Raw genomic sequence first — 24,403 nt, 5'->3', positions numbered from 1 at the left:
TGTCTTCAGCTGCAAGAGTCTCTTTTCAACTCAGTTTTCATAATGACTAAAGGATTCTCATCTTAAAACATAATGCTGGTCAGCTGGTTATTAAAATGACAGCTTTAAAGCTGTCATTGTAAAACTTTCATAACTGTACCAATATACCAATAATTATGCGTTTAACGAAGCTATAACACATAAATGCGATTGCAACACTAATAAAATTAAATTAGCATAACAGACATAAAAATAAATGATGGTAAAATAGTTTTAAAACATTATTAAATTAAGGAAATAATATTTCTTTCTGTTGTTTTCGCGCTGCTGCTGCTGCTTTTATTCCGGGGTTGTGTCGTCACGGTGGGCGGATCCAAGAGTCCAGAACGGACCAATGGCTGGAGGAGAAGCGGTTGATTGGCAGCTCTCTGATAGCAGCGGAGCTCCAGCTGTCACGACGCGCCAAAGCTCAAACTGCGCTAAGTGAGAGCGGGTCCGGCGGGAGGAAGAGGAGCTGTGTGCGGGGAACCGGGTAATTTGGGCCTGAATGTGGACCTAAAGATCAAAACCAGTTCTTTACTCGGTGTTGTCACAGAAGCGGTACTTTCAGCGTCGGTTCGACTGAGCGGGATTTAATCCGTCCGAACTGAAATGAGCCTGGTTGAGGCCCAGCAGCAGGTAAAGAACCGGGTTTATAAGTGGTTCTACCGGGTTTCTGTGGTTCTAACTCCTAGTTCCGGCTTTATTTATGTGTTTTTAGGTTCTGAACTGTGTGTGAAATGAGCAGAGAGCTAGCCGCTTAGCTTGGGAGCTAGGCTAGCCTGTAGTAAGGGCTGGACTGAGGCCTGTGTTTTTTCCATTAAGATTCAGGTTAAAATGGACTTTAACTTGTTTATCCACTTGTAACACCTCATGGTTCAGCAACCTGGGGTCGGAGGGCAGGAGATGGACCGCAGTGTGTTCAGTTTGAGGCCGTTTCCAGGAGTAAAGTTTAGGAGGAATGAAGCCATGATGCTTCATTGTTTGCTTCCAGGCGCCATAGCTGCAGCTCGGCCTGGATTTAAACAGAAACCCGCCTTACAGAACCGAACCGGGGCCGGTCTGAGCTGTAAAATGGCCTCCCTCTGGTTCTGGATGGATGCAGGTTTCAGTGAAGCTTTGTTTTCTGTGAGGTCCTTCAGGTCACATCCCACATCCAGGCTGAAGGCAAACTCACCTGGGAACACTTTATTTTAAGAAAATACCATAAATTTATTTTTTAATTCTTTTTTTGTTCTGTTTTTTAGAACGGGATCAAAGATCCAAAACTTGAAACGTTTATTCTTTATTAAATGAAATGCACACAGTTAGTTTATTTTTGGATTAAATTGAAGAAAACTGATCAAATATTTAATCTCAGCAATAAATCAGGATCTTCATCAGAAACACTTCCTGCATTCAGCCAACTTCCAACCCAGCAGTGAAAATCAGATTCTGCAGCACAAAGGTGTAATTCAGACAGTAAATTCCCAAAGGGATTAATGAAGTTTCTGCCTATAAGTTGATGAGTAGATGTGATCCTGGTTACCATGACGACAGATGGGAAACCAGACGATCACTTTGTGTGTTGCATCCAACATTTTTTGTAAGTAAATTTAGATTTTAGTCATAGTTTTGTTGTATTTTATTCTTGAATTATGTTTGCGAGGGCCGCACTAAATCAGTCCAGGGGCCGTTAATGGCCCCCGCGCCCCACTTTGAACACCCTTGCTGTAAACGGTACCTGCGGCGTGTGGATGGTTTTCTGTTCTGCTTCTCCTCTCTAGTGAAGCCGTCTCGTTGTTTTCAGGCTGAAGCGCCGCCAGCCGCGGCCCAGACGGCGCCGGACAGCGACTCCGACAGCGGGGTGGGTTCTCCGGCGGTTACCATGACGACGGCTGACCCAAGAAACGCCGTTCCAGGTACAGAAACTGAAACTAACTGAGTTCTGGTAGAACAGGTTTACAGACGAAGGTTTTTTAATCTGAAATGTTTATATTTCTGTGTAGTTTTGGCTTCATTACTGCTCTGTGTTCTTTTAGTAAAGGTTCTGGTTCTGGTTCTGAACGGCCCAGTATGTTTTTCAGATTCAGACGATGAAGACGTCGCAGCTCACAGGAAGCCTCGGCGACACGCCGTCATAGACAGCGAGGAAGAGGAGGTGGCAGCGGAGAAGAGCGTGGCTGTGGTTGGGGGTCAGAGGTCGCCTGCCTCCAGCGGCGAGGAGGTGGAGCCTGAGGAGGGGAGGCGGAGCAGCAGGACGACCCGCCAGGCTCCTGATGACGGCGAGGAAGAGGAGGATGTGAAGAAGAGGGAGAAGAGTCGGAGAAATCATGAGAAGAAGAAACAACGCAGCAAAGCGATGGAGAAACTGAAGAAGAAGAAGAAGAAAGAGGAGCGGTTCTGTGAGGAAGAGGAGGTGAGTCTTCATCCTGAACAGGTTCCGGCGTTCAGATGGAAAGAATCATTTTAATCTGGTCTCTTCAGGTTGGAGCGCTTCCTGTGGTTCTGAACGACAGCGGCTGTCCTCTGGGAGACCCGGACCTGTTCGACACCGGCCTGGCTGGCGAAGAGGAGGAGGAGGAAGAGTCTCTGGACGCCATCAGAGCTGCAGTCAGGATGAAGATGAGAAACCAGGAGGTAGGAGCAGGAGCTCTGCTCCTCCCGCTGCTGCAGGTTGTTTCTGGTTCCTCTGACTGAGGCTCTGCTCTGACTGCAGGAGGAAGAGGAGGAGGATGAAGAGGCTCCAGAGAAACCCCGCCGCGCGGTTCGTGACGCTACAGCGCAGCAGCACTTCAGGAAGCTGAGGCGAGCGCTGAAACGTTGTTCTTGTTCCGTCTGCAGGAGAGGAGAGCGGCTCGCGCCAGCAGGGAGGCCATGAAGCAGCTGCACAGCGAGTCGCAGCGTCTGGTCCGAGGTTCGCCGCCGCCATCAGATCCGCCGCCATCATCAGCGGTGAGTGGCAGCGTCGTCCTGAAGACTCACCCTGTTCTCCGTCTCCACAGAGTCCAGCCTCGGCCTGCCGTACCACATCCCAGAACCCAAAACCATCCAGCAGTTCTACAGGAGGCGGACCCGGCCCCAGGGGGCCGCCATGGCTCTGCTCAAGTAAGCATAGAGAGAGAGAGAGAGAGACACGGAGGGAGAGAGACACAGAGAGAGACACGGAGAGAAAGAGAGACACACAGAGAGAGAGACACACAGAGAGACGGAGAGAGAGAGAGAGAGACACACACACACACAGAGAGAGAGACACGGAGGGAGAGAGACACAGAGAGAGACACGGAGAGGGAGAGAGACGCAGAGAGAGACACGGAGAGGGAGAGAGACGCAGAGAGAGACACGGAGAGAGAGAGACACAGAGAGAGACACGGAGAGAGAGAAACACAGAGGGAGAGACACGGAGAGAGAGAGAGACACGGAGAGAGAGAGACACGGAGAGAGAGAGAGACACAGAGAGAGACACGGAGAGAAAGAGAGACACACAGAGAGAGAGACACGCAGAGAGACGGAGAGAGAGAGACACGGAGAGAGAGAGAGAGAGACACACACACACAGAGAGAGAGACACGGAGGGAGAGAGACACAGAGAGAGACACGGAGAGAGAGAGAGACACAGAGAGAGACACGGAGAGAGAGAAACACAGAGGGAGAGACACGGAGAGAGAGAGAAACGGAGGGAGAGACACGGAGAGAGAAACGGAGGGAGAGAGACACGGAGGGAGAGAGAGACACGGAGAGAGCGAGACACGGAGGGAGAGACACAGAGACACGGAGAGAGAGAGAGAAACGGAGGGAGAGAGAGACAGAGATGCGGAGAGAGAGAGAGACACGGAGAGAGAGACTGAGAGAGAGAGACACAGAGCGTTGTGTGTTCAACTCAGGTACTGATTTCCTGATCAACTCATCAATCATTGAATATTTAATTTTTCCTCTCAGATCTTCCAGATATTCAGAGCTGATGCTGGAGACGCCGTCGGCTCCGCCCACCCAGCAGGATGCTCCGCCCTCCCCGGACCTCCCATCCAATCAGATCCAGTCATTACCTGCGCCTGCAGCCGCCTCCTCCCCGCAGCAGAACCTCTCTGCAGAGGAACCAGAACCGGAGTCCGGTCCGATGCTGCTGCTCTCAGAAACTCTGCAGGAGTCCCTCACCGCCGATTCTGCAGAACCGCTTCCTGACGGTGGACCAGAACAGAACCAAGCAGCCTCAGAACCTCAGTCCGACCCGGTACCGCCGTCTGCACCAGAACCAGCCAGACCAAAGAAGGACCGACTGTCTCGCCTGAAGGAGCTGGGATTGGACCCGCCGCCGCCAGCCAAGCTGAGTCCTGACGACGGCGCGTTTGTTCAGCTCGATCTTCCTCACTGGAACCCAGGTGAGAAACCGGACCGGCCCGGATCACCGTCGGTCCAGAATCAGCCTAACCCAGATCTGCTGGTCAACAGGAGTGGCGGCCCTGAAGGAGCGCTACCTGCGACACGTCCAGGCGCCCGTTCGTCCGCCGGTGGAGCGCACCGTTCAGCTCACCGTCATCCGTAAGGACAGCGCCCCCTCTGGCCAGGAGGAGCTGCGCTCAGAGTCCGTTAGCGTCACCGTGAAGGAGGGAGCCGAGGAGCCGGCCGCCACCAAGCCGGGTTGGTTACGCGGCGGTCCGACATGTCGGCGTGTTGCCATGTTCTGACGCGTTTATGATCTTCACCTCATTTTCTTTTGGTCTCTGCAGGAGAGAAGCTGCTGACCCTGAAGCAGCGGCTGCAGCTCGCCATGGCCCAGCGCCGCAAGGAGGAGCGAGCGCGAAAAGCCGAGCTTCATCGCCTCGACAACGAAGACTGTGGGGACGAGGAAGAGGAGGAAGAGGAAGATATGACGGATGAGTCTGAGGAAGAGGTGAAGACCCCACAAGCTGCTGCTGGAGTCGCTATAACTCAGGCTCTCTAACTGGCGTGTAACTGGCAGGATGTGGACGACTTACTGGGTGGTGATGGCGGCGAGGAAGAGGAGGACAAGGAGGAAGAGGAGAGCGTAGCTCAGAGCATCCGCAGCCTTTCTCCTGCCGCTCAGACTCTGGACCGTTTCCACATGGACGGGACGCTGATGCTGTTCCCTGGCAGCTCCTGCTCCCGGACCGGGTGAGTTTGATCCGGTACCGATCCGGCCCGCGGCGCCGATCCGGCCGGGACTCGTCCCTGACGGCTGTCCTGTCTTCCAGGGACGGGGTGAGGAAGTCTGGACCCGACGCGTCCGTCAAAACCGGTGAGTCAGGAGAACGGAGCCCGACATGGCACTTAAAATGTCCTGAAGTCATTTAAAAACATCCAAGTTGGTTTTAAGTCGTAGAAGAAATTTATATTTTCTCTCGGGGACTTTCAGTCGGGCAAAGTTTCAGTCGCCAGCATCTTGATTACATTCTGACTCAAGGCGGTTCATGCTATGCTAACTAGCTGCTAATATGCCCTAGCTAGCTTTTTCCTGTCTGTCACGGGTAAGTTTCATCTAGCTTTTGTTGCCAACCCAATGCCAGGTGCATTCTGGGAAAAACATCTTGGCTCAGGAAACGGCTCTGAGCTTGAGCAACATTAAAATGGAAGGTTTGTTGGACTTTAAACATTTAGAATGAAACGGTTTTCCGTTCTGACCGGCGGCTGCAGCAGCAGCCTGGTCCAGTGAGGCTCATGTCCCTGTCCCCCTGTCCCCGTGTCCCCAGAGGAGGACGGCAGCCACAACAGCAGCCTGGAGCTGCCCGGCTCCATGCTCACCTCCTACCAGCCCGTCAACCAGCAGCGCAGCGCAGCCCGCGGGCCCCACGCCGCCGCCGCCCTGCGCTCCCCGTCGCCCTGCTTCTTCCGGCCCAGCATCCTCAGCTCCGCCTCCAAGGTGACCTGACCTCTGACCCCGGGTTCACGGAGTTCGTACTGCTGTGCTGTGTGTGTTCTGACCCGGTTCCGACCCGTTCTCCCCCACCCAGAGCTCCGGCCGGCTGTCGGAGCCGTCCCTCTGCCTCCCGGTGGAGGACTCCCAGGACCTGTACGCGCCGCCGTCCCCCGGCGCCGCGGCGAGCGGCCCGGTTCTGGGCGGGGACTCCCAGGCCCGGTTCTGCCTGGAGGACGAGGTCCAGTCCCAGCTGCTGGATGCCGACGGCTTCCTGAACGTGGGGTCGCGACCCGGGGCGACCCACAAGAGGCAGCTGCTGCTGGACAGCCTGGACGAGAACGCCATGGACGCCCAGATGGGGGCGCTGCTGGAGCTCTGCTCGGGCCGCTTCGGGTCGGCGCCGAGCGGCCCGGCCCAGGACGAGCTGCTGGGGTTCTGCTCCGGAGCGTTCCCGCAGACCGCCGCTGAGGAAGAGGAGGAGAGGAAGGAGGAGGAGGAGGAGGAGCAGGACAACATGGAGGAGCTGATGGCGCTCTGCTCCGGGAGGTTCCCCGGCCCAGGTGGGTTCTGGTTCTGGAACCAGCAGGAACTGGATCGGGCCATCAAAAGTTTTTATCACACTGATGAAATAAATATTTAATGGTTTCAACATTTAACTATTAAATCTTTTAGTTTTTTCTTTGATTTTTAAAATTTGCTTCTGGTTTCAGATTCTGCTGACTCGGCTTCACCGGCTGCAGAAAGGTACCGAGACCGACCCGGTACCGAGACCAACCCGACGAAACGTTTCCTCCCACTAAGAGAGACGAAGGCTGAGGAGGAAGAGGAGGAGGCCTGCGAGTTTGTTCTTCTGTCGGATGTAGAAAGTGAAAAGGTGAGGAAGTTTCCTGGATCTGGACGTTTGGTTCCTGGAAAAGCTGAATCAGCTGAATGATTGGATGAACAGGAGGAAGAGGAGGAAGACGATGTCGGTGAGGAAGAGGAAGAGGAGGAGCTGCAGGCTGTCTTCGCTCCCCGTCGATCAGAGAAGAAGAAAATGTAAATTATTTCAGCTAGGCTGACCTCAGTGTGATGGTTCTGCTGTAAAAACCCGGTTCTGGTTCCGGTTCCGTCGCAGGGCGCTGAGGGACTACGTGGAGTCGGAGGCGGAGCTCTCAGGAAGTGACATCGGCAGCGACGATGAGGAGGGCGACCGAGACAGCGAGTACGAGGAAGAGGAGCTGCTGGAGGAGCTCCCGTCGGACGAAGAGCTTCAGAACCAAGTCAACAAGATCCACATGTGAGTCCGGGCCGCCGACCCGGTTGCGCAGCCCAACCCGGTTCTGAAACGGTCCGGCTGACGGCTTCCTCTCCGCAGGAAGCAGATCCTGGATGACGACAAGCGGCGGCTGAGGCTGTACCAGGACCGCTACCTGGCCGACGGCGACCTGCACTCCGACGGGCCGGGCCGAGCGCGCCGCTTCCGCTGGAAGAACATCGGTGAGCCGACCGGGTCGGAACCGGGTCCAAACTGGACTCGGCGCCTCTGTAGAGAGAAAAGAGTGAATTTCCACCAAAAACTGAAATGTTCTGGGAAAAACAAATGTATTTTCTACAAGAGTCAAAAATGTTCTTAAAGTTAAATTTTCAGACAAATCAGAAATATCCAAACTTTTCCACAAAATTCCTGATGTAAATTTTTAAAACTTTTTGAACTGAGAAATAAAAAAAATTCTCAAATTTTTGACTTTTGGAGCTCAAATAGCTGAAGATTCAGTCAGTGGAGTAGCTACCAACCTTCATGCACATTCTGCAGATTTTTCATTTAGCCACTTAGTCTTTAGTCGCCATATTTGAAATGCGTTAAAAGATTAAAATAATTAATTTATAATAATCTTTCTAAACTATTTTTTTTATTTTATTGCCTAAAATGCGGTAACAGCTTTCAGTCCATGGACACTTGATTCATTAGATGCATCTGCAGCTAAACAGGAAGTGGACTACAGAGCAGGGCATTCTGGGTAAATCCAACCAAAGCTAACGTGTTAGCCTAGCGCTAGCAGCAGAAATGGCTCCTGGTCTTTAGCCTAAAGAGAAATCCTCCAGCCGCTAAAATCCTCCATCTTGTTTCCATCTGGTGAAACAGGAAGTTGCTCTCAGCGTCTTCAGAGGTTTTTGTGTCGTTTCCTTCAGTGGTTCTTGGTGCAGCGCCCCCACAGGCCAGGAGGGGAACAGGTTGGTTTGACTCAGAGCAGCTGCAGGTGGAGCAGATGTTCTGGTTCTGAATCAGACCGGGTTTACCGGACCATCAGGACAGAACCGACCTGAAGTTAAAAACATTGACGATCCGACCGTAAAAACGACGTCGGCCATTTTGTAATGACCTCAGCAGATGGACTGGTTCCGTTTGAAGCAGGCGGTTTAAAACCTGCTGACTCAGAACTTGGTGACGGTTCTGCAGAACCTCTGAACCGGGCCTCAGTGTGTGTCCTCTGGTCCGATCCAGATGCCGGGTTCGACGGGTCAGCGGCGGACGGACAGGAAGACGGTGAAGAAGAGGACGACGTGGACCCGGCGGAGGTCCAGAGGAGGAAGGACCGGCTGGAGAGGGAGCAGTGGCTCCGAGAGCAGGTAGGTCCGACCTTCATCACGGTTCTGCTGCGGACGGAACCGGGTCTGACCCGTTTGTCTCAGACGGAGCAGAAAACTCTGAAAGGAGAGGATCCGGACGGAGAGGACGAGCAGATCGGAGACGAGGACAGTCGGTTCATGAAGCTGGCCAAGAAGCTGACGGCCAGAGCGCTGCAGAGGAAAGGTGGGTCCGGTCCGGTCCGGTCCCAGGTTCTGCTAGTTTATCGGATCACAACCTAACTGACCTGTTATTAACAGAACCGCCTCAGTCGGGCCAGAGGACCGCAGCAGCTCTGAACCCGTTCCAGAAACCCTCCCAGCCCGTCCAGGTGGGTCTCGTCCTCCAGAACCGCCTGTGTGGGTCGGTTCTGACGGGTCGGCAGCTGCTCTGAGTGACCCGGCTCTCTTCCAGGTGAGGAGGGGCTCCCTGCTGAGCCAGCCGGCCGCCGTGCTGCAGAAGCTGGCCGGCCTCTCTGAGGGGAACCTGCTGGCCCCCCGGAGCTCCAGAGGATTCCTGTTCCAGACGCTGTCGCCTGGCAAGGCGCCAACGGAGCGCGCTCAGAACCAGGTGAGGCTCGGAACCAGGTCAGGCTCAGAACCAGGTGAGGCTCGGAACCGGGTCGGGCTCAGAACCGGGTGAGGCTCAGAACCAGGTGAGGCTCGGAACCGGGTCAGGCTCAGAACCAGGTGAGGCTCGGAACCGGGTCAGGCTCGGAACCGGGTGAGGCCCAGAACCAGGTGAGGCTCGGAACCGGGTCAGGCTCAGAACCAGGTGAGGCTCGGAACCGGGTCAGGCTCGGAACTGGGCGAGTAGGTGAGGCTCGGAACCGGGTCAGGCTCAGAACCAGGTGAGGCTCAGAACCAGGTGAGGCTCGGAACCGGGTCAGGCTCAGAACCGGGTCAGGCTTGGAACCAGGTGAGGCTCGGAACCAGGTCAGGCTCAGAACCAGGTGAGGCTCGGAACCGGGTCGGGCTCAGAACCGGGTGAGGCTCAGAACCAGGTGAGGCTCGGAACCGGGTCAGGCTCAGAACCAGGTGAGGCTCGGAACCGGGTCAGGCTCGGAACTGGGCGACCAGGTCAGGCTCAGGTAGACCGCCACCTGCACCCTGTTGAGGTTTAGTACAGTAAAATTTAAAAAAATAAAATTTAATGTTAACCTTTTGTAAGCCTGTTACTGTAAGAAATTAATGAAAATATAAATAAGCTCAATTTCCATTCTGATATTTTGTTAGTCTTAAGTTTTTATTTCCGTTTGTTTTATTTTGAATGTTTGACATCTGAGGAAAAACACACTATTATCAATTTATTACTGAAAAAATGGTCTCAAAACACGATTATTGCAATAACTTCTAAGAATTTATTGTCCGTTAAAATGTTGCGACAGGTCTACACTTTTATGAGCTGTGGTCCCCAGAATATTTGAAGGTACGGTTTATAGTGTGGTGCGCTGATAGTCCAGAAAATACGGTAATTGGTCTTAAAAGATTTTTTGAAAACGAATTAATTATCTGAAAATAATGCCATCTTTAGTGTTGTGGCTGCTCAGGTGTGTTTTTGAAGTGGAAATATTAAGTGCAATTTGAAATAAGATGTAAAATATGATAAAAATAAATGTTTGTGTTTATTTGATTCCTATTCAAGACACTTTGATAAGAACGACTCTATTTGTAATATAAGCAGCTACAGAGGATCCGTTTCCATTTTGGTTGGTGGTGCCTTGAGATTTTTTTCAGTTAAAACAATGAACCTTGGCTCAAAGGTTGAAAACCACTAATGACCTGGAAGTAAACAGAGTTTAACCCTCCATGTAAAAACTCAGGCTCACGGGAAGCACCGCCACCCCGTGGTGGAAATCGGTACAACACCTAAATTCATCATGCTTTCATCCCCTTTTAATTCTGTAAAATTACCAATAAAACAAACTGTTGTGATCACACCTTTGTTTTCCACACTTAATTTGATCGGTTTTACATTTTGTCATTTAACTGGTTCTGTTAAAACCGCCCGAGTCCAGAGAGAACCTGCAGAACCTCCGGCTGCAGAGATCAGCTTCCACGTCTCCACCACTAGAGGGAGCTGTTGCCCTGCAGCTGCACGATGCTGAGGGTTTTCCTGCTACTGAGTGGTTCTGGTTCTGTTGGGAACAAAGAGCCTGTTTGGTTTCCTCATAGTTCTGGCTGTGAGTCCATCTCCTCACATGTTGGGCCTAAGGTTCTGTTCGGTTCTGCTCTCAGGTGGTGAGGAAGAGGAGCCAGGTGGATGCGGTGAGCCCGGCAGCCAAGCGGCCGTGCCGACAGAACCAAACCGCTGGACCCAACAGGAACTCTCAGAGGAGCATCTTCAGCTTCCTGGACCACTGACCTCTGACCTCCACCAGTTCTGATCCATCTTGGACTCGGACCGGTCCACTTTAAATGTTTCATCCTGTAAATATTGTCTGATGAATTTTAACCTTTGATGCCGACCGTCTTTGTTTTACAGTGTAAATAAAAGCAGATTTTAAGATCCGGTTTGTGTCGCCTCGGTTCCGTTGGCTAAAACTCAAACCGGGCCGCAGAGTCCGACCCGGCTGCTAAAACCAGTTCAACTGAAGCCGTTTTATTTGAAAATGGATTCAGTAACGACAGGAAGTGACATCACTAACATTCAACCAATGAGCTGCTCCTGGTTCCAGCTGACTGATGGAGGATTCTGTGAATATTACAGATAATCTATAGTTGTGCTGCGTTTACATTTTCCTCCCGGTCCAGATGAATAAACCTCGACCAGATCCACGAACGCTGAAAACGTCGAGTTTGGAACGGATCCAAACCGGCATTTTTACCGTGCTGGGAACGTCCAGTGACCTTTAACCTTTGCCCCTGAGAGCACCAAGCTAGAATTACAAATGTTTAAAATAATAATACAAAGTAAATGGTATTACACATGGAAAATCGATCTAGATATTTTCAGAGTTGCAACCCAAACTGCTTGTTAGTTTCAGCTGATGCTACTTTAATGCTGCTGCATTTCAAATCCACGTTTTTGTTTAGCCTGCTGCTCCTGCGAGGTTAAAGTCAACGGTGTGACGCAGGCCAATCACAAATGATGCTAATGCTAGCAGCTATGCTAATGCTAGCAGCTATGTTGGAATGGGGCCCAATGAAAACCTGCTTGGACCGGCCCTGGCGAACGGAGCGGAGTTCCTCTCCGAACCTTCGGTAGTTTGATCATTTGGACCCACAGAACCCGGAATGAAGGTCTACTTTCTGTCGCCTGATCGCAGCTCGGAGCCTAATGAGTCTCTAATGACAGGCTGCGGTCCAAACGAGCCCTTCATGTCGCTCCGTCTCATTAGGAGGCTCGGTGATTAGAGGCGGGTCCTGCGGTTCGGAGCGGGTCCATTAAGCATCGCTAGAGGCCAGCAGAAGCGGGGGCCCCGCCTGCAGAGCCGCCGGTTCCACTCAGCATCGATCATTCCGCTCCATCCGGAGAAACCCTCCGGTTCGGTTCGGTTCGGTTCGCAGGGTCACCAAACCGGATCTGATTAGAGTTTAATAGAAACATTTTATGTGAAGCTTCCGGAACAACTTGCTTTAACCCCGCAGAGGTCAGAACCGCGCAGCCGAACCTGAGGACTCGGATCCGGGTCATTCAGACCCACAGGGGCTGCAGCACCGTGGTGTGTGTGTGTGTGTGTGTGTGTGTGTGTGTGTGTGTGTGTGTGTGTGTGTGTGTGTGTGTGTGTGTGTGTGAACAGGTTTTTATAACCTTGTGTGCTCCTAAGTCTGTCTACAGTGCGGGGTTGTGGGACCGCTGCTCCTTGTGGGACTGCAGGTTGACACGACGAGTTTACAAAGTTCTTAAGACCCAGCTTTTATTGTGATAGTCCACATCCGCTTATCGGAAGTACCTGCGCATATTACCTAAGTATTTACGAGCTCAGAGCTAAACGTGTAGTTTGTTCTGGCTCCGAGCTAGCTAAGTATTTAGCTGTCTAATTAAATATTTAGTTTGAAACTGTTACAAATGAATGAAAAACTGGGTGAAAATATGACTTAGAATTAACTCCTTTTTTTATCTTTTAACGTGATAAATTAAATTCAGTCCATGTTAATCAACATGGATACATCACGTAAATATACCAGATTTATCCAGGGAGGCTAATTTTCATCTGTAGTTCCCTAGCAGGTAGATAATGTAGTTAACATGTATGACAGATTTCAATAAGTAGTTAAATTTAGTGTAATATACAGTAAACATAACAAAAGTAAAAAGTCACAACCAAGACAAAAAAAAGAAGCAAAAACAGTTTAAAAGTCACAACCCAAAGTATTGTTGTTCATTTTTGACTCTAGCTTTACCACTGCCTGGTTCTGGTTCTGCAGGCCCTCCGGCAGTGCAACAGGTGCTGCAGGCCGGGTCCGACCCAAACAAAGCAGCTTCTTGCAGGAGGTGAGCGGTTCTGCTGCTGCTCTGTTTGCTCAGCATGTTAACGTTTCAGCTGGCTGCATCTCTTCGTCACTGTCCTCGGCAGACGCAACTTTTCTTCTTCTCCCCCTCAGAAGGAGGCAGGGGTGGCACTCTGTGTGCGTGTGTGTGTGTGTGTGTGTGTGTGTGTGTGTGTGTGTGTGTGTGTGATGAGGCCGCAGGGTTGTGTTTGATGTATTTTTCATGTGCTGAGGCTACTGCAGGAGGATGAGGAGGGAGGAAGGCAGGAAGGACGCCGGCAGCTGATGCACTTGAATGGGATTCTAGTTGAAGGAGAAGTGTGTGTGTGTGTGTGTGTGTGTGTGTGTGTGTGTGTGTGTGTGTGTGTGTGTGTGTGTGTGTGTTTTGAGGGTTGCTCTTTCTGCCAGCAGCAACAACATGTCAGGAGGGATGAGAGACGCTGAACTTGTTAAATCTGTGTGATGTAGCCTCTCTGCATACCACACACACACACACACACACCCTGCAGCCTTCCTGCATGGGGTCGCCTGGCACTGTTGCATTGTGGGTAACACCTACCAAACACTGCAGGTTGAATCTGATGAACCCGGTGATCATGTCTGCAGCCTGACTGGAGGATTTCATCTGCTTGTTGTTTAAACTACATTTCCCAGAATGCACCAGAGGAACTTATGATGCGTAGGAGAAAGTTTCATTCCAACAGCAGGCTGAGATCTGGAGGTCAGCAGGTCAGGCAGCGACAGGTTAAAGGTCAACCAGAGATCTGCAGCAGGTCCAAACGGAGTGGCTCAGTAAAGGTCAGAAGGTCGTCGGCGTTGTGATGTTCTGTGATCTCATCCTGGATCTGCTTCGTGCTCCAAAGTGTTTGGTTTTATTGCAGCTCAGCTATGTGACAGAACATCATGAGCTGCTGGGACACGTGGCGACCGAGTCCCTCTGGAAACAAAGGAAGCATTCAAAGTTCCCACCGATTCCTGCTGGAACCGACCTCTGCGGATCCTCCTGTCCTGCTCCGACGTTCCAGTTCGGCCAGATCACCGAAATCCCTTCTGATCAACTTCAGTTCATTTAGAAAGTTAAAGCAACCGATTGATTTTATTTCTCATATTTCATTCATATTCGGAAAGCATGGGCTGCAGTTTGTAAAGTTAAACCGAAATATTTAGCTAGCTCTGAGCTAGCTAAATTGTTAGGTTGGAGCTAAATATTTAGCTTGCTAGCTAAGCATTTTGTTGGGAGGTAAATGTTTTGTTTGGCGCTAAACACTTAGTTTGTAAGCTAAATATTGAGCTAGTATATTTAGTGTAATATATTTAACTAAATATTTATAAAGCTAGCTTAGTTAGCTCTGAGATAGCTAAATTTGGTGCTGAATATTTAGCTAGCTCACTAAATATTGACAGAACAATTTTTGCTTGCTTCCTAAGATTTTGTTGGAAGCTAACTGCTTTTTTGGAGCTGAACATGTAGTTTGTGTTGGTATATTTAGCTCCAAACAAGACATTTAGTTTGAAACTGTTACATTAATAAAATAATGAATAGCAGTGAAAATATTACTTTGAAAAATTAACCCCCATTTTTTTTCTCATAAGGCTAAATAACCAAATTATTGCTGTGAATTTTTGACTCAATCATAGTAAAACCTGCAGGAGGAGACGCATGAGAAACATGAGACCCCAGGACTCAGCCTTGGGGAACAGCAGCAGCTCCACCTGTAATGAGAACCTGACAAACATCCAGTTTCTCCTGGAGCCAGCAGGGGGCCGCAAAGTTCGCTGATTCCTCTGCTGAACTGTTGGTTCTGATCCATTCCTTTCATGTTCAGAAATCAGAGTTTTTCTGGTTTCCAAACAGGAACTCTGTGCTCACATTGTTGTGTCTTCCTCCCAGCCCAGCAGGATGTTAGTCACACGGAGGGAGGAGGAGGAGCAGAGAGGAAGAGGAGGCAGATAAACATCAGCCAGGAGCGCGAGAGGAGGAGGAGGAGGAACTGGGAGGGCGCAGCAACCAGCAGCGGCTCCGGCGACCAGAACCAGTAGAAAAGGTAAGAACCATGAAGACCCGATCACACGGAGAGGAGGAGGAAGAGGAGCGGGGATGGGGTGAGTTACATAAGGAGTCTGGACCGAACCTCCTGGCTCGGTTCACCAAACCATCCAGGATCGGAGCGGAGCTCAGACCGACCCGGTTCGGTTCGGTTCGAGTTCGTTTGCTCCATTCTGTCGCATTTTCACGATTCTGCCGCAGGATCAGAGGCGGGTTCGCGGAATAAAGCGAACCGAGCCTTCATCAACATGCGCGCTCCCGACTCGGTCACCGTCCCGTCCTTCAGCCTCACGTGCGCGCGCGGCGCGGGCTGGGGGGGCTGGGGGGGGGGGGGTGATTGACAGCTGCCTGCAGTCAGGATTAGACACATTTCCATGCGATGATGATGATGATGATGATTGAAGCGCCCATAGGTCACGCATCAGTGCGTGTGCGCATGCGTGCATATTGGGTTTTATCCGGTCGTCTTGTTGCTGCTGGATTATAATCTGCTGCTGCTCAGAACTTCAGCGGTTCTGTTCTTGAGCTCCTGACCCAGTTGGTGGTCCAGACGGTTCTGGTTCGGTTCTTTGGCTGCTCTTCTTCTCTGGTTCGGTCCAGTCTCCTCAGCTGGGTAAAATCTGGACCGGCTCCTGTCCATGCACAGGCCCGGTCCAGCGCCCCTATGAAGCGTTGGCTCAGTCAAAGTCCCATCAGGGTTCAGGGACAGAACGGGTCGTAACGTCACATCCAAAATGGCGGACTGATCGCTGTTTAGGCATTCTGCTGCTAAAACAGATTATTTTAAATGTTCAGTAAAGGTATTTCTGTTGGAGATATTTGTTGTGACTTGTTCAGTTAAACCACAATTATTTAAAAATTGATTTTATTCTATTTATTTTTGTAGCTCACTCTGTGAATTTATTTCATATTTCCAAGATGGCAAAAATACACATTAAAATGTTCTAATAATTCTGAGACATGATTTTACTCACTAAACCATCTGTTTATGCAGCTGAAGTTAGTTTGGTGTAATGTGGAGCTAATAGAGATCAAGTTCAGGACAAACATACGAAAAATAAAACAAATAAAAAGACTAATGGAACTAAAATGTCCTTTTTAATAGAAACTATGAATGTTGTGACTTTATGAACCAAAAATGCTGCAATAATTCATCAGGAGCTCCAACATCAGTTTATCATCGTCTAGACTGAGAAGAAAACATTAATTTAAAAATCATGATAAGAACCAAGCAGCTTTTTATTCCACTGCCACTAAAACTCCAGTTATTCATTTCATAATTATCTGTAAAGTTTTTCTGCTAAAGAAATTCTAAATAAATTCCAATTCCTGCATTTTATGACAGATTTTGAGACTATAAACAGTTTTCAGTTCCAATTTCATGAATGTTTTTAGAAAGATTTTCAGTGAATATTTTACAAGAAATCTATCGCATCTCTAGTTTTAATAAAATAAAATTTGGTCTTTTAGAGTTAAATTATGAAACATTTAATCCTCTGGCTAAGTTAAAGATCCCTGTCTAAAGTAGAGAGCGCTGAAATAAAATCACAAAAGCCCAATCTTTATACCAATATGTTTATGTCTTAAGCCAGAGGTTCCCAAACTGTGGGGCGCGCCCCCTAGGGGAGGCGCCGTGCCATTGCAAGGGGGGCGCGGGGAGCCGTCTGGATGAAAACAAACAAAAAACCTGAACGCTTTATGCGCTGGGTTTTTACCTTAGAACGGCCAACTGTTATTCCTATGTCAGTTTGATACACTAGGAGCTTCCACACTTCCCATATCTGTGTCCTCTGTCACTTTTATCAGCAGTTAAAACCGTTTTAATCCGTTGTTAACCTGTTTTTCTGAGCCGCCTTTAAACGCAACATGAGCGCTACGACGCTCGCGCTGGGTTTACACCTGTGAAGGAGACCTGCTGCTGGGTGGAGCTGCTCAGGTGTGTTAGATTCATGGCAGCAAAACACAAAGAACTTTCCACAGTTTTTCCCCAAACTAACTGACTGTTGATTAAAGCTGCTGGATGAAGGTAGAGTTAGCTAAAAGATGACTAGCTAGCTAATATCAATACAGCACCTTAAGCTGAACAAGTAGCCTGTAGGCTACCGATGTTGTTGTCTGTGTTCAGCTACGTAGATCCATTTTGCCCCCCAAAAAGTCGATATAGTTACGGGATGCATCCTGGAGAACCGGTTCACTGAATACGGACCAGGATGTTCCAACAGCCGGTCTGTGCAGAACCACAGGGCTCCGTCTGCCCCGACCCGGCAGACTGCGTTGTTGGTTTTGACCCAAAGTTGAGCTAAACGTTAGCGTGGTAAGAACCAGTCGCTTGTTCTTCGCTTCCAGAGAAATTATTGCTTCCTGGATTTGTGGCCAATCATTTCAAATGTTCCTGGTTGACGTTTGAAATGATTGGACCTGATTTTACCCAATCGCTGACGTTTGGCTGTGACCTTTGCACCCCACTGAAGCTAACCGGAAGCTGTGTCCGCTGTATTATGTCTATGCTGTGAACAACCGCCGCGCTCAGCGGAGAGAGAAGTGCCGAGCCAAACGACGCCTTAGAAATGTCTTAAATATTCCTCTTGCTCCGACTTTGGAGGCGTGGCCAACATGGACTGAACGACCTCGTCCATTTATCCCCTTCAGACAGAACGATTCTAAAACAGCCAGAAACTCCTTCTGTTCGCTGATTGGCCCGGTAGAAAATCCAACAGGGAAAGTCCCAGTCAGTGGGAGATGAGAAACAACCAGGATTACGTAGGAAGGCGATGGCCAGGCTAGGTCAGACAGCACCTGCCTATGTTTGGGTTGAAGGTCTAACTGGCAGTCCAGAATCAGACCGGTCCGGTTCTGGACTGAAACCGGACCGGTCTCTGGATGATGAGGAAACTCCATTTAGATGGGATCGTAGGTTTCAGACACAGCAGAAGCAGCTCTTGGACCCGGTCGTGGGCTCTGTGTTCAGTTCTGATGTGTCTTCGTGTCTTTCAGTGAGTCTCAGTCGAGGTCAGTGATGCTGCACCATCAGGACCAACATCTGAACCTGGCCTACAGAGGCGGCACCAACTGCTCCCCCCACAGGAACAAAGACAGCAACTTCAACTTCCTGCCAGGTGCCAACGACGAAGCCCAGGCAGAAACCAGGAGAGGAGGCGATGAGAACCGGAACCAGGTCCGTCCCCGAAACCTGCCGTTGGGTCGCGACCCTCAGAGTTCGAGCCTGATGTCGCCTCGCTCCCGCCTGCCCTGCTGGAGCCCACTGGAGCCGCTCCCTGAAATAGAAACGGGGGATGACGGGTACGGTCGAGTGCCGCCGGACGGAGCGGAGGAGTGGAAGATGGAGGAGGAGGAGGAGAGGATGATGATGTTTGATGAGAAGAAGGAGCGCCAGAGGAAGGAGGAGGACCCGGATGACGAATGGGGAGACAGCGAGTCGGAGTCGGAGTTCAGCGGTCGCTCCGGCGGCAGCGTCTCCTCCCTGATTGCTGAGAGTGGAGGCGAGGCGGGGCGCCTGGGCGGCTGGGACCGGATCGGCGTTGGAGAGCCCAAATCAAGCAAGCCTGAAGCCGGGCTGACCAGAATCGAAGATGTGAGACAGAGAAGCTTCAGCAACAAGCTGCCGACCGGGAGCGACCTGGAGAACCTGCCAGAGGAGCGTAACCACAGCGACAACCAATCCTCAGACTCGGACGGTGAGCTGCCGGAGCTGATGGACGCCGTGTGGACGCTGCGGGACCGCGAGCGCTTCAAGGCGCAGGAGATGGAGAAGCACCAGGTGCAGCTGACCATGTACCGCCGGCTGGCGCTGATCCGCTGGGTGCGCACGCTGCAGGGCCGCATCCAGGAGCAGCAGAACCGCCTGCAGTCCAGCTTCGACGTCATCCTGACCCACAGGAAGGAGCTGCTGCGGATGGGAGCCGCCGCCACCGCTGTCGCCCAATCATAGGAGGCCTACAGTGTGATGTCACAGCGCCTGTGTCTCATTGTGTTTCTGATTGTAACGATTCAAACTCATTTTTCTGTGTCTGTAAATGTGTGACTCTCTGCTGAACCCTAGAGCTCTACATCAATGTGACGACGCCATGGCAACGCCACGTCATGACGACAGGCTGACCACGCTGTGATGACAATCCCATGACGTTACTATGACGACACTACCATAACATTGTGATGATACTATGACGTTGCCATGACAGCTCCATGACAACAGGGTGGCCATACCATAATGATACCGTGAAGGCAGTGTGATGATGACAACCAGTATTGATACCATGACAACAGAGTCTTGACTCTGAACCAACCGTTCATCTGTTGAACATTTTGTGTTTGTATCTGACTTATTATCCCAGATTAAAGAAGTTTATCTGAACTTGGTGTGTTTGTTTTGTCTGATCAACAAACCGAGGGGAACATGGCTGCTGTTATTTTTACCCCTGCTTCCTGCAGCGGCCTCTCCTCTAACAATGGACGCTGTGTGGCCTGAACAGAGGTGTTGTGTGTCTGATCGTCACACGGCCGCTTGTGTGTCCTTGTGATTCCCGTGTGAGCAGAGCGGCCCAGAGCGGAGATGCAAGTCGCAGCGCCGCCCTGTAATCTCCATCCTGACGGGGTCGCCGGGCCCCTGGAGCGCCCTGAGGGTCCGATCTGTCTGGGTGCAGGAGCCAGGGCCCCGGGGCCAGCTTGGGATAATCCCTGCTTCTCCCCTCCTGCCGTTTCAGAAGCTTTTCAGAGCCGTTGTTCTCAGGCTGACAGTCGGACTGAATTTATCCCGATCCGATGTTCCCTGGCTGACGGTTCTGGATCCAGGCCGAGCAGAAAACATGTTTACTACGGAACCGAGACGGACACAAGCCGCTCCCAAAAGAAGGAACAGACCGGAGGGATTTCAGAGCAGAGTTTAATTCACAATCAACCTCCAAAATAATCAGAATATGGAAGAAAAGGTCGATTATTTTCAGACCGAGAGTTTTTCAGTTTTATTTGAAACCTCAGGAACAAACCGCATCACAGCGGCTGGAGTCTTTAAATAGGTTTAAACAGCAGGATAAATCCTCAGGACCCGCCAGGACCCTCCTCTTCCTCAGTCTGAGCAGTGTCTGGTCTCCTCCACCAGGGGGCGACACTGCACCGCAGCCACAGCTGTAGAGGCCGAAACAGAAGAAAAATGTAATTCATAAATAAAATAATAGACAATATCCTCTCAAATTTTAAATATTTATATTTTGAAATGTATTAAGTGCATAGAATTATGTATTTTAAGTTTTATTTTCTGATACAAATGAATCTATAAAGTAAAACTAAGAAATTTGATCTTCGAGCTTCAAGATTAATTATATCTGAGGCTTTAAACCGTCAGCAGAGCTTTTATACGCCACAGTTTTACTGAAAATGGGATTTATCCAGAAACACGCTCCTGACACACCCTGCTGTGTGCAGAAAGTAACAGCAGAGGGCGGCAGCGAGCAGGGGCCACAACAGGGGCCCCGCATCACGATGAACGGAAACGGCCCAGTGCATGCTGGGGGGAAAAGGACGTGATGAGAATTTCAGATTAAAATTTTTATTTTGAGAGATTGATATAAAAAAAATTTCAGGAAAAAAGAGACGTTTTAAATTAAAAGCGATGAAGTTTCAGAGATTTGACCCAATTAAAGTTCCAATGAATTGTTTTAACTCGTGAACTTTAAATCCTCAGTGTGACAATTTAAATCTTTAAATTTAATACAAATGAAAATGATGAGGTCAGGACATCTCTGACAGGAGTTTTTTTTTATTTCTCTGAATCAGAACCAGAACCGGTTCTCCGGTCCCTGATGACGTCATCACCGGGGTCGCAAAAAGGGTTCCTGATGGAAAAACTTCCAAAACTATCATCATCCTCCTTTTCATCCTCTGTCATCGTCACTTAAAGCTCTGAGGACACAAACTCCTGACGGCTCGTCATTTTTGTGGCTCTCTGTTTGGCGCCCTTTCTCCGCGGCGCCCCCAACTGACATACGGCGCCGCTGCTCCTCCGAACCGAACCGAACCGGACTGGAGCGGACCGACTCCACATGAGAAAGTTTGTGCTGCGCTGCTGCAGCTGAGCTGCTGTTTGAACGCAGACACTCTTCCTCCTCCTCCTCCTCCTCTTCCTCTGCCTGATGTGGTGTGACACAGCGGAGGCCCGCGGCGCTCCGCTGGCGTGGAAACTATCAGCTCTGACAGAAACGGGGTGGCTGGGGGGAGGAAGAGGAAGAGAGAGGGATGAAGGGTGAGGAGGAGGAGGGGAGGCCACGGCCCGAGGATGATGAAGAGATGATGAAGATAGATAGATAGATAGATAGATAGATAGATAGATAGATAGATAGATAGATAGATAGATAGATAGATAGATAGATAGATAGATAGATGATCACACCTGTTCTTCATTTTCTAATCAGCTGGTCTGAGTCTGCAGGTGAGCTCTGTGTATGGAAGCCCTGGAGGCCCAAAACTCTCCCGTTATGCTAATTAACTTAGTAAACTGAATTCATCCTTCAGTTTCCTCCTTTAAATAATTTGAACTTAGAGCAGAAATAAAACAAACAAAAGGAAACATTTAAAAAAACGGATTAATTATTTTTTGAGAGTCCAGGAGATTTGATTTCTAATTAATATCATAAATGTTTTCCTGATTAAAACGCCCGTTTCCTTCAAGTAACATATAATTAATCTGTTAAAATTATAGAATCCGTTTCTATCATTCTTAAATATTAAAATACAGATGATAAAAAACAACAGCTTTGTTTTTATTTTTCTATTAAAATCCAGGAAAATCAAACAAAGACATTTAAAATGTAAACATCAGGATGTTTGTTTATATTTTCTTACAGGCTGAATTATTTTTCTTCTGTTTTATTTTATGATTTTTTGCTTTAATTTTAGACAAAAACATAAACCTGAAAAAAAAAAGTTTTCCAGGACAAAAATCCAGCAGGAAGTGAATCTGGTCAGTTTTCCTGGACCTGTTGGGAAACCTACGGATCGCCCTGGAGGTCAGAGGTCAGAGTGATTCCAGGACTGGATGTGTGTGTGTGTGTGTGTGTGTGTGTGTGTGTGTGTGTGTGTGTGTGTGTGTGTGTGTGTGTGTGTGTGTGTGTGTGTGTGTGTGTGTGTGTGCTTCAGCTGCCTCGGCTGCTTTAACCAGCTAATAAATATGAAACCAGCAGGTTAAACTGGGAGCTGAAAGGATTATCTCCGTCTATAGAGTCCTGTGAAAAATCCCCCGACCTCATAAAGACGCATGTTGGTCCATAAAACCGCCGGGAACAAAAGCAGGAGAAAGAAAAGCTTTTTCACGCTTAAGAGGTTCTCAGGAGCGCATTGAGGGGGTCCCCTGCGGGGCCCCGCCCACCGATTATGCGGCCGCGATTGGCAGGTGCGTGCGCGGGGGCCGTGGGGGCCGCGGGGGCCGCGGGGGCAGCTGCAGGTCTCTCTGCTCTCTGATGGGGGTAAACGGTGACATCCTGGAACAAAAGTGAGGAGTGGAGTGGGAGTCTCTGACCCGGCGCCGTGAAATCGAGGATTAAACCGATAAGCAGCGAGAACCCTGGAAGAACGAGGCCGGGTTCTGGAGTCAGGGTGGGCCGCTGCACTTTGTAATGAATTTAGCAAAGTGACACAAAGAAGGAAGCTAATCTTTAGACGTGTCGCCTCTTAGCTGGATCTCCCTGCGTTGCTGACGAACGCCGGGCGTAACTGACCAGCGCAGGGGGCATCTCTGCCTGGAAGTGGCTAATCTCTGCGGTCCGAACGGAGGGGCCCCTCCAAACGGAGTGGCCCCTCCAAACGGAATGGCCCCTCCAAACGGAGTGGCCCCTCCACTCGGAGGCCCGAGGCGACACGAGGCTCCTCAACTTAATCCCTGAACTCCTCAGAGCTGCAGCTTCACCTCCCAGCTAAAAGGGATTAATGGTTATAAATAATGATGAATAAAAACAGCGCCGTGTTTAACCGATCCAGAGAATCCGCGTCCCGACTGTGGAGCTGAACACCTTCCTGACAAAAGACCCAAATAAAGAGCAGAACCAGAACCATGCGGGAAATCCGGAGGCCGGATTTGTAAAGTTATGAAATCAACAGCAGGAACCTCATATTTATTCTGTAGGAAAAAAATGGATGTTAATTATTTTATTACTAAATTCACTAGTAAGATAAATATGCAGTTTGAAGAAGTTAATATGCAAATTCACTTGCAGATAAGATTATTATTATTATTATTATTATTATTATTATTATTATTATTATTATTATTATTATTATTATTATTATTAATTCATGTCGGGTGAAAACCAACATTAGATGAATATTTGCCATCTGCTGCATTGTGGGCCAGAACATCCATCTTACCTACCAAAACTACATTCTTAATCCCATTTTTTTATTTTAAATGTCATAACTTCATTCATCCTGACAAATGTAAAAACTGACCGATAAGCGGAAATGCACTATCAAAATAAAAGCTGGGTCTGGCCTGAAGCCTCACCGTTACTGTAGATATAGATAGCCTAACCCTAAATGTCTTGTTCTTTGTAAGCTGAACTGTTGTTTAAGAAAAGACGCAATGAAACAACAACGACGAAGAGATGACAGGAAGCGATTCTGAAAACCCAACTTCCGGTTAACGGCACGTGAATTAGCATATTAGCTCTATAGCTCTCTCAGCGCCTGTTATTTGCATATTTAGCTGAAAACTGTGACGTTTATAACATGAATTAATCAATAACATGGTGAGAATGTGGTCGCCCTTAAAACGCGATGTTTTAAGCTGAAATGTTTAAGAAAAAACGAAAAGAAACGAAGACGAAGAGATGACAGGAAGCGATTCTGAAAACCCAACTTCCGGTTATCGGCAAGTGAATTTGCATATTAGCTAAATATTTATCTGTGTTGTAGCTAAGTAAACAGCTAGTTCAGAGCTAAATATTTAGTTTGTAAACTAAACATTCTTAAAATGAACAACATGGTGTAAATATGACTTTGAAAAATTAACTCCCCGTTTCATATGACAGGTTAAATAACTGGCAGTAATTCAGTATCAGAAATAACAAATTATTTCTGGTAAGGTTTGAATTTGTGGCTTTACAACCGGCAGCCCATAATCCTGCATTTTCTAGATCTGGGGTGTCCAATGTGTGGCCTGTGGGCCATTTGTGGCCCTTAAAATTATGTTGTTAGGCCCCTAAATACAAGCGAAGAAAAGTAGAAAAAATGGCCAACAAAATATGAAACAATTGATGACCCCAAAATGTTGGAAATTTATGGAAAATTGTCTGTTTTTCTTTTAATAGGGAAACTGTCTGAAGCCATTTTTAGGTTTAGGGTCTTGGAAAAATCACAAAATTAATTTTTCATGTTTTATTTAGTTTTGGGTCCTGCAGGTAGTTGAAATTTGTGAGTTTTGGCCCCAGGGACAAAAAA

The 24,403-nt window shown here is 49.1% G+C and overlaps 2 protein-coding genes and 1 long non-coding RNA gene across 7 annotated transcripts; all 3 read left to right on the top strand.

Annotated features, from left to right (window-relative positions):
• The first annotated feature begins 355 nt into the window (after positions 1–355).
• clspn (claspin) lies at positions 356–10,987 on the top strand. 4 transcript variants are annotated; one of them, XM_081612590.1, is made up of 23 exons: positions 356–511; positions 1,808–1,919; positions 2,073–2,416; positions 2,485–2,637; positions 2,717–2,764; positions 2,842–2,914; positions 3,003–3,105; positions 3,936–4,375; positions 4,446–4,634; positions 4,724–4,887; positions 4,957–5,129; positions 5,210–5,253; positions 5,705–5,874; positions 5,966–6,431; positions 6,582–6,745; positions 6,818–6,909; positions 6,989–7,150; positions 7,229–7,350; positions 8,357–8,481; positions 8,545–8,665; positions 8,740–8,810; positions 8,894–9,049; positions 10,717–10,987. In XM_081612590.1, exons 2-23 carry the CDS (start codon positions 1,886–1,888, stop codon positions 10,840–10,842), a joined length of 3,540 nt encoding a protein of 1,179 aa, XP_081468716.1. In that variant the 5' UTR covers positions 356–511; positions 1,808–1,885; the 3' UTR covers positions 10,843–10,987. The 4 variants fall into 4 exon arrangements, with proteins under 4 accessions (XP_081468716.1, XP_081468715.1, XP_081468717.1 ...); XM_081612589.1 differs by having other exon boundaries at positions 356–657; XM_081612591.1 differs by having other exon boundaries at positions 358–511; positions 2,085–2,416.
• On the top strand, positions 9,300–10,700 carry LOC145553729 (uncharacterized). The gene is made up of 3 exons (XR_014089767.1): positions 9,300–9,448; positions 9,483–9,499; positions 9,559–10,700. It is a non-coding gene; the product is annotated as an uncharacterized LOC145553729 (long non-coding RNA).
• A 3,702-nt stretch (positions 10,988–14,689) lies between the features above and the next one.
• Positions 14,690–19,331, top strand: c19h1orf216 (chromosome 19 C1orf216 homolog). 2 transcript variants are annotated; one of them, XM_008423030.3, is made up of 2 exons: positions 14,690–15,015; positions 17,954–19,331. In XM_008423030.3, exons 1-2 carry the CDS (start codon positions 15,011–15,013, stop codon positions 18,906–18,908), a joined length of 960 nt encoding a protein of 319 aa, XP_008421252.2. In that variant the 5' UTR covers positions 14,690–15,010; the 3' UTR covers positions 18,909–19,331. The 2 variants fall into 2 exon arrangements, with proteins under 2 accessions (XP_008421252.2, XP_008421253.2); XM_008423031.3 differs by having other exon boundaries at positions 14,699–14,957.
• The last annotated feature ends 5,072 nt before the right edge of the window (positions 19,332–24,403 follow it).

The sequence above is a fragment of the Poecilia reticulata genome, chromosome 11, assembly GCF_904066995.2.
Source record: "Poecilia reticulata chromosome 11, P_reticulata-male-v2, whole genome shotgun sequence".
In the NCBI taxonomy this organism is placed as follows: Eukaryota; Metazoa; Chordata; class Actinopteri; order Cyprinodontiformes; family Poeciliidae; genus Poecilia; species Poecilia reticulata.
The sequence above is the reverse complement of the archived record's forward strand: the minus strand, read 5'-3'. Positions and strand labels throughout refer to the sequence as shown.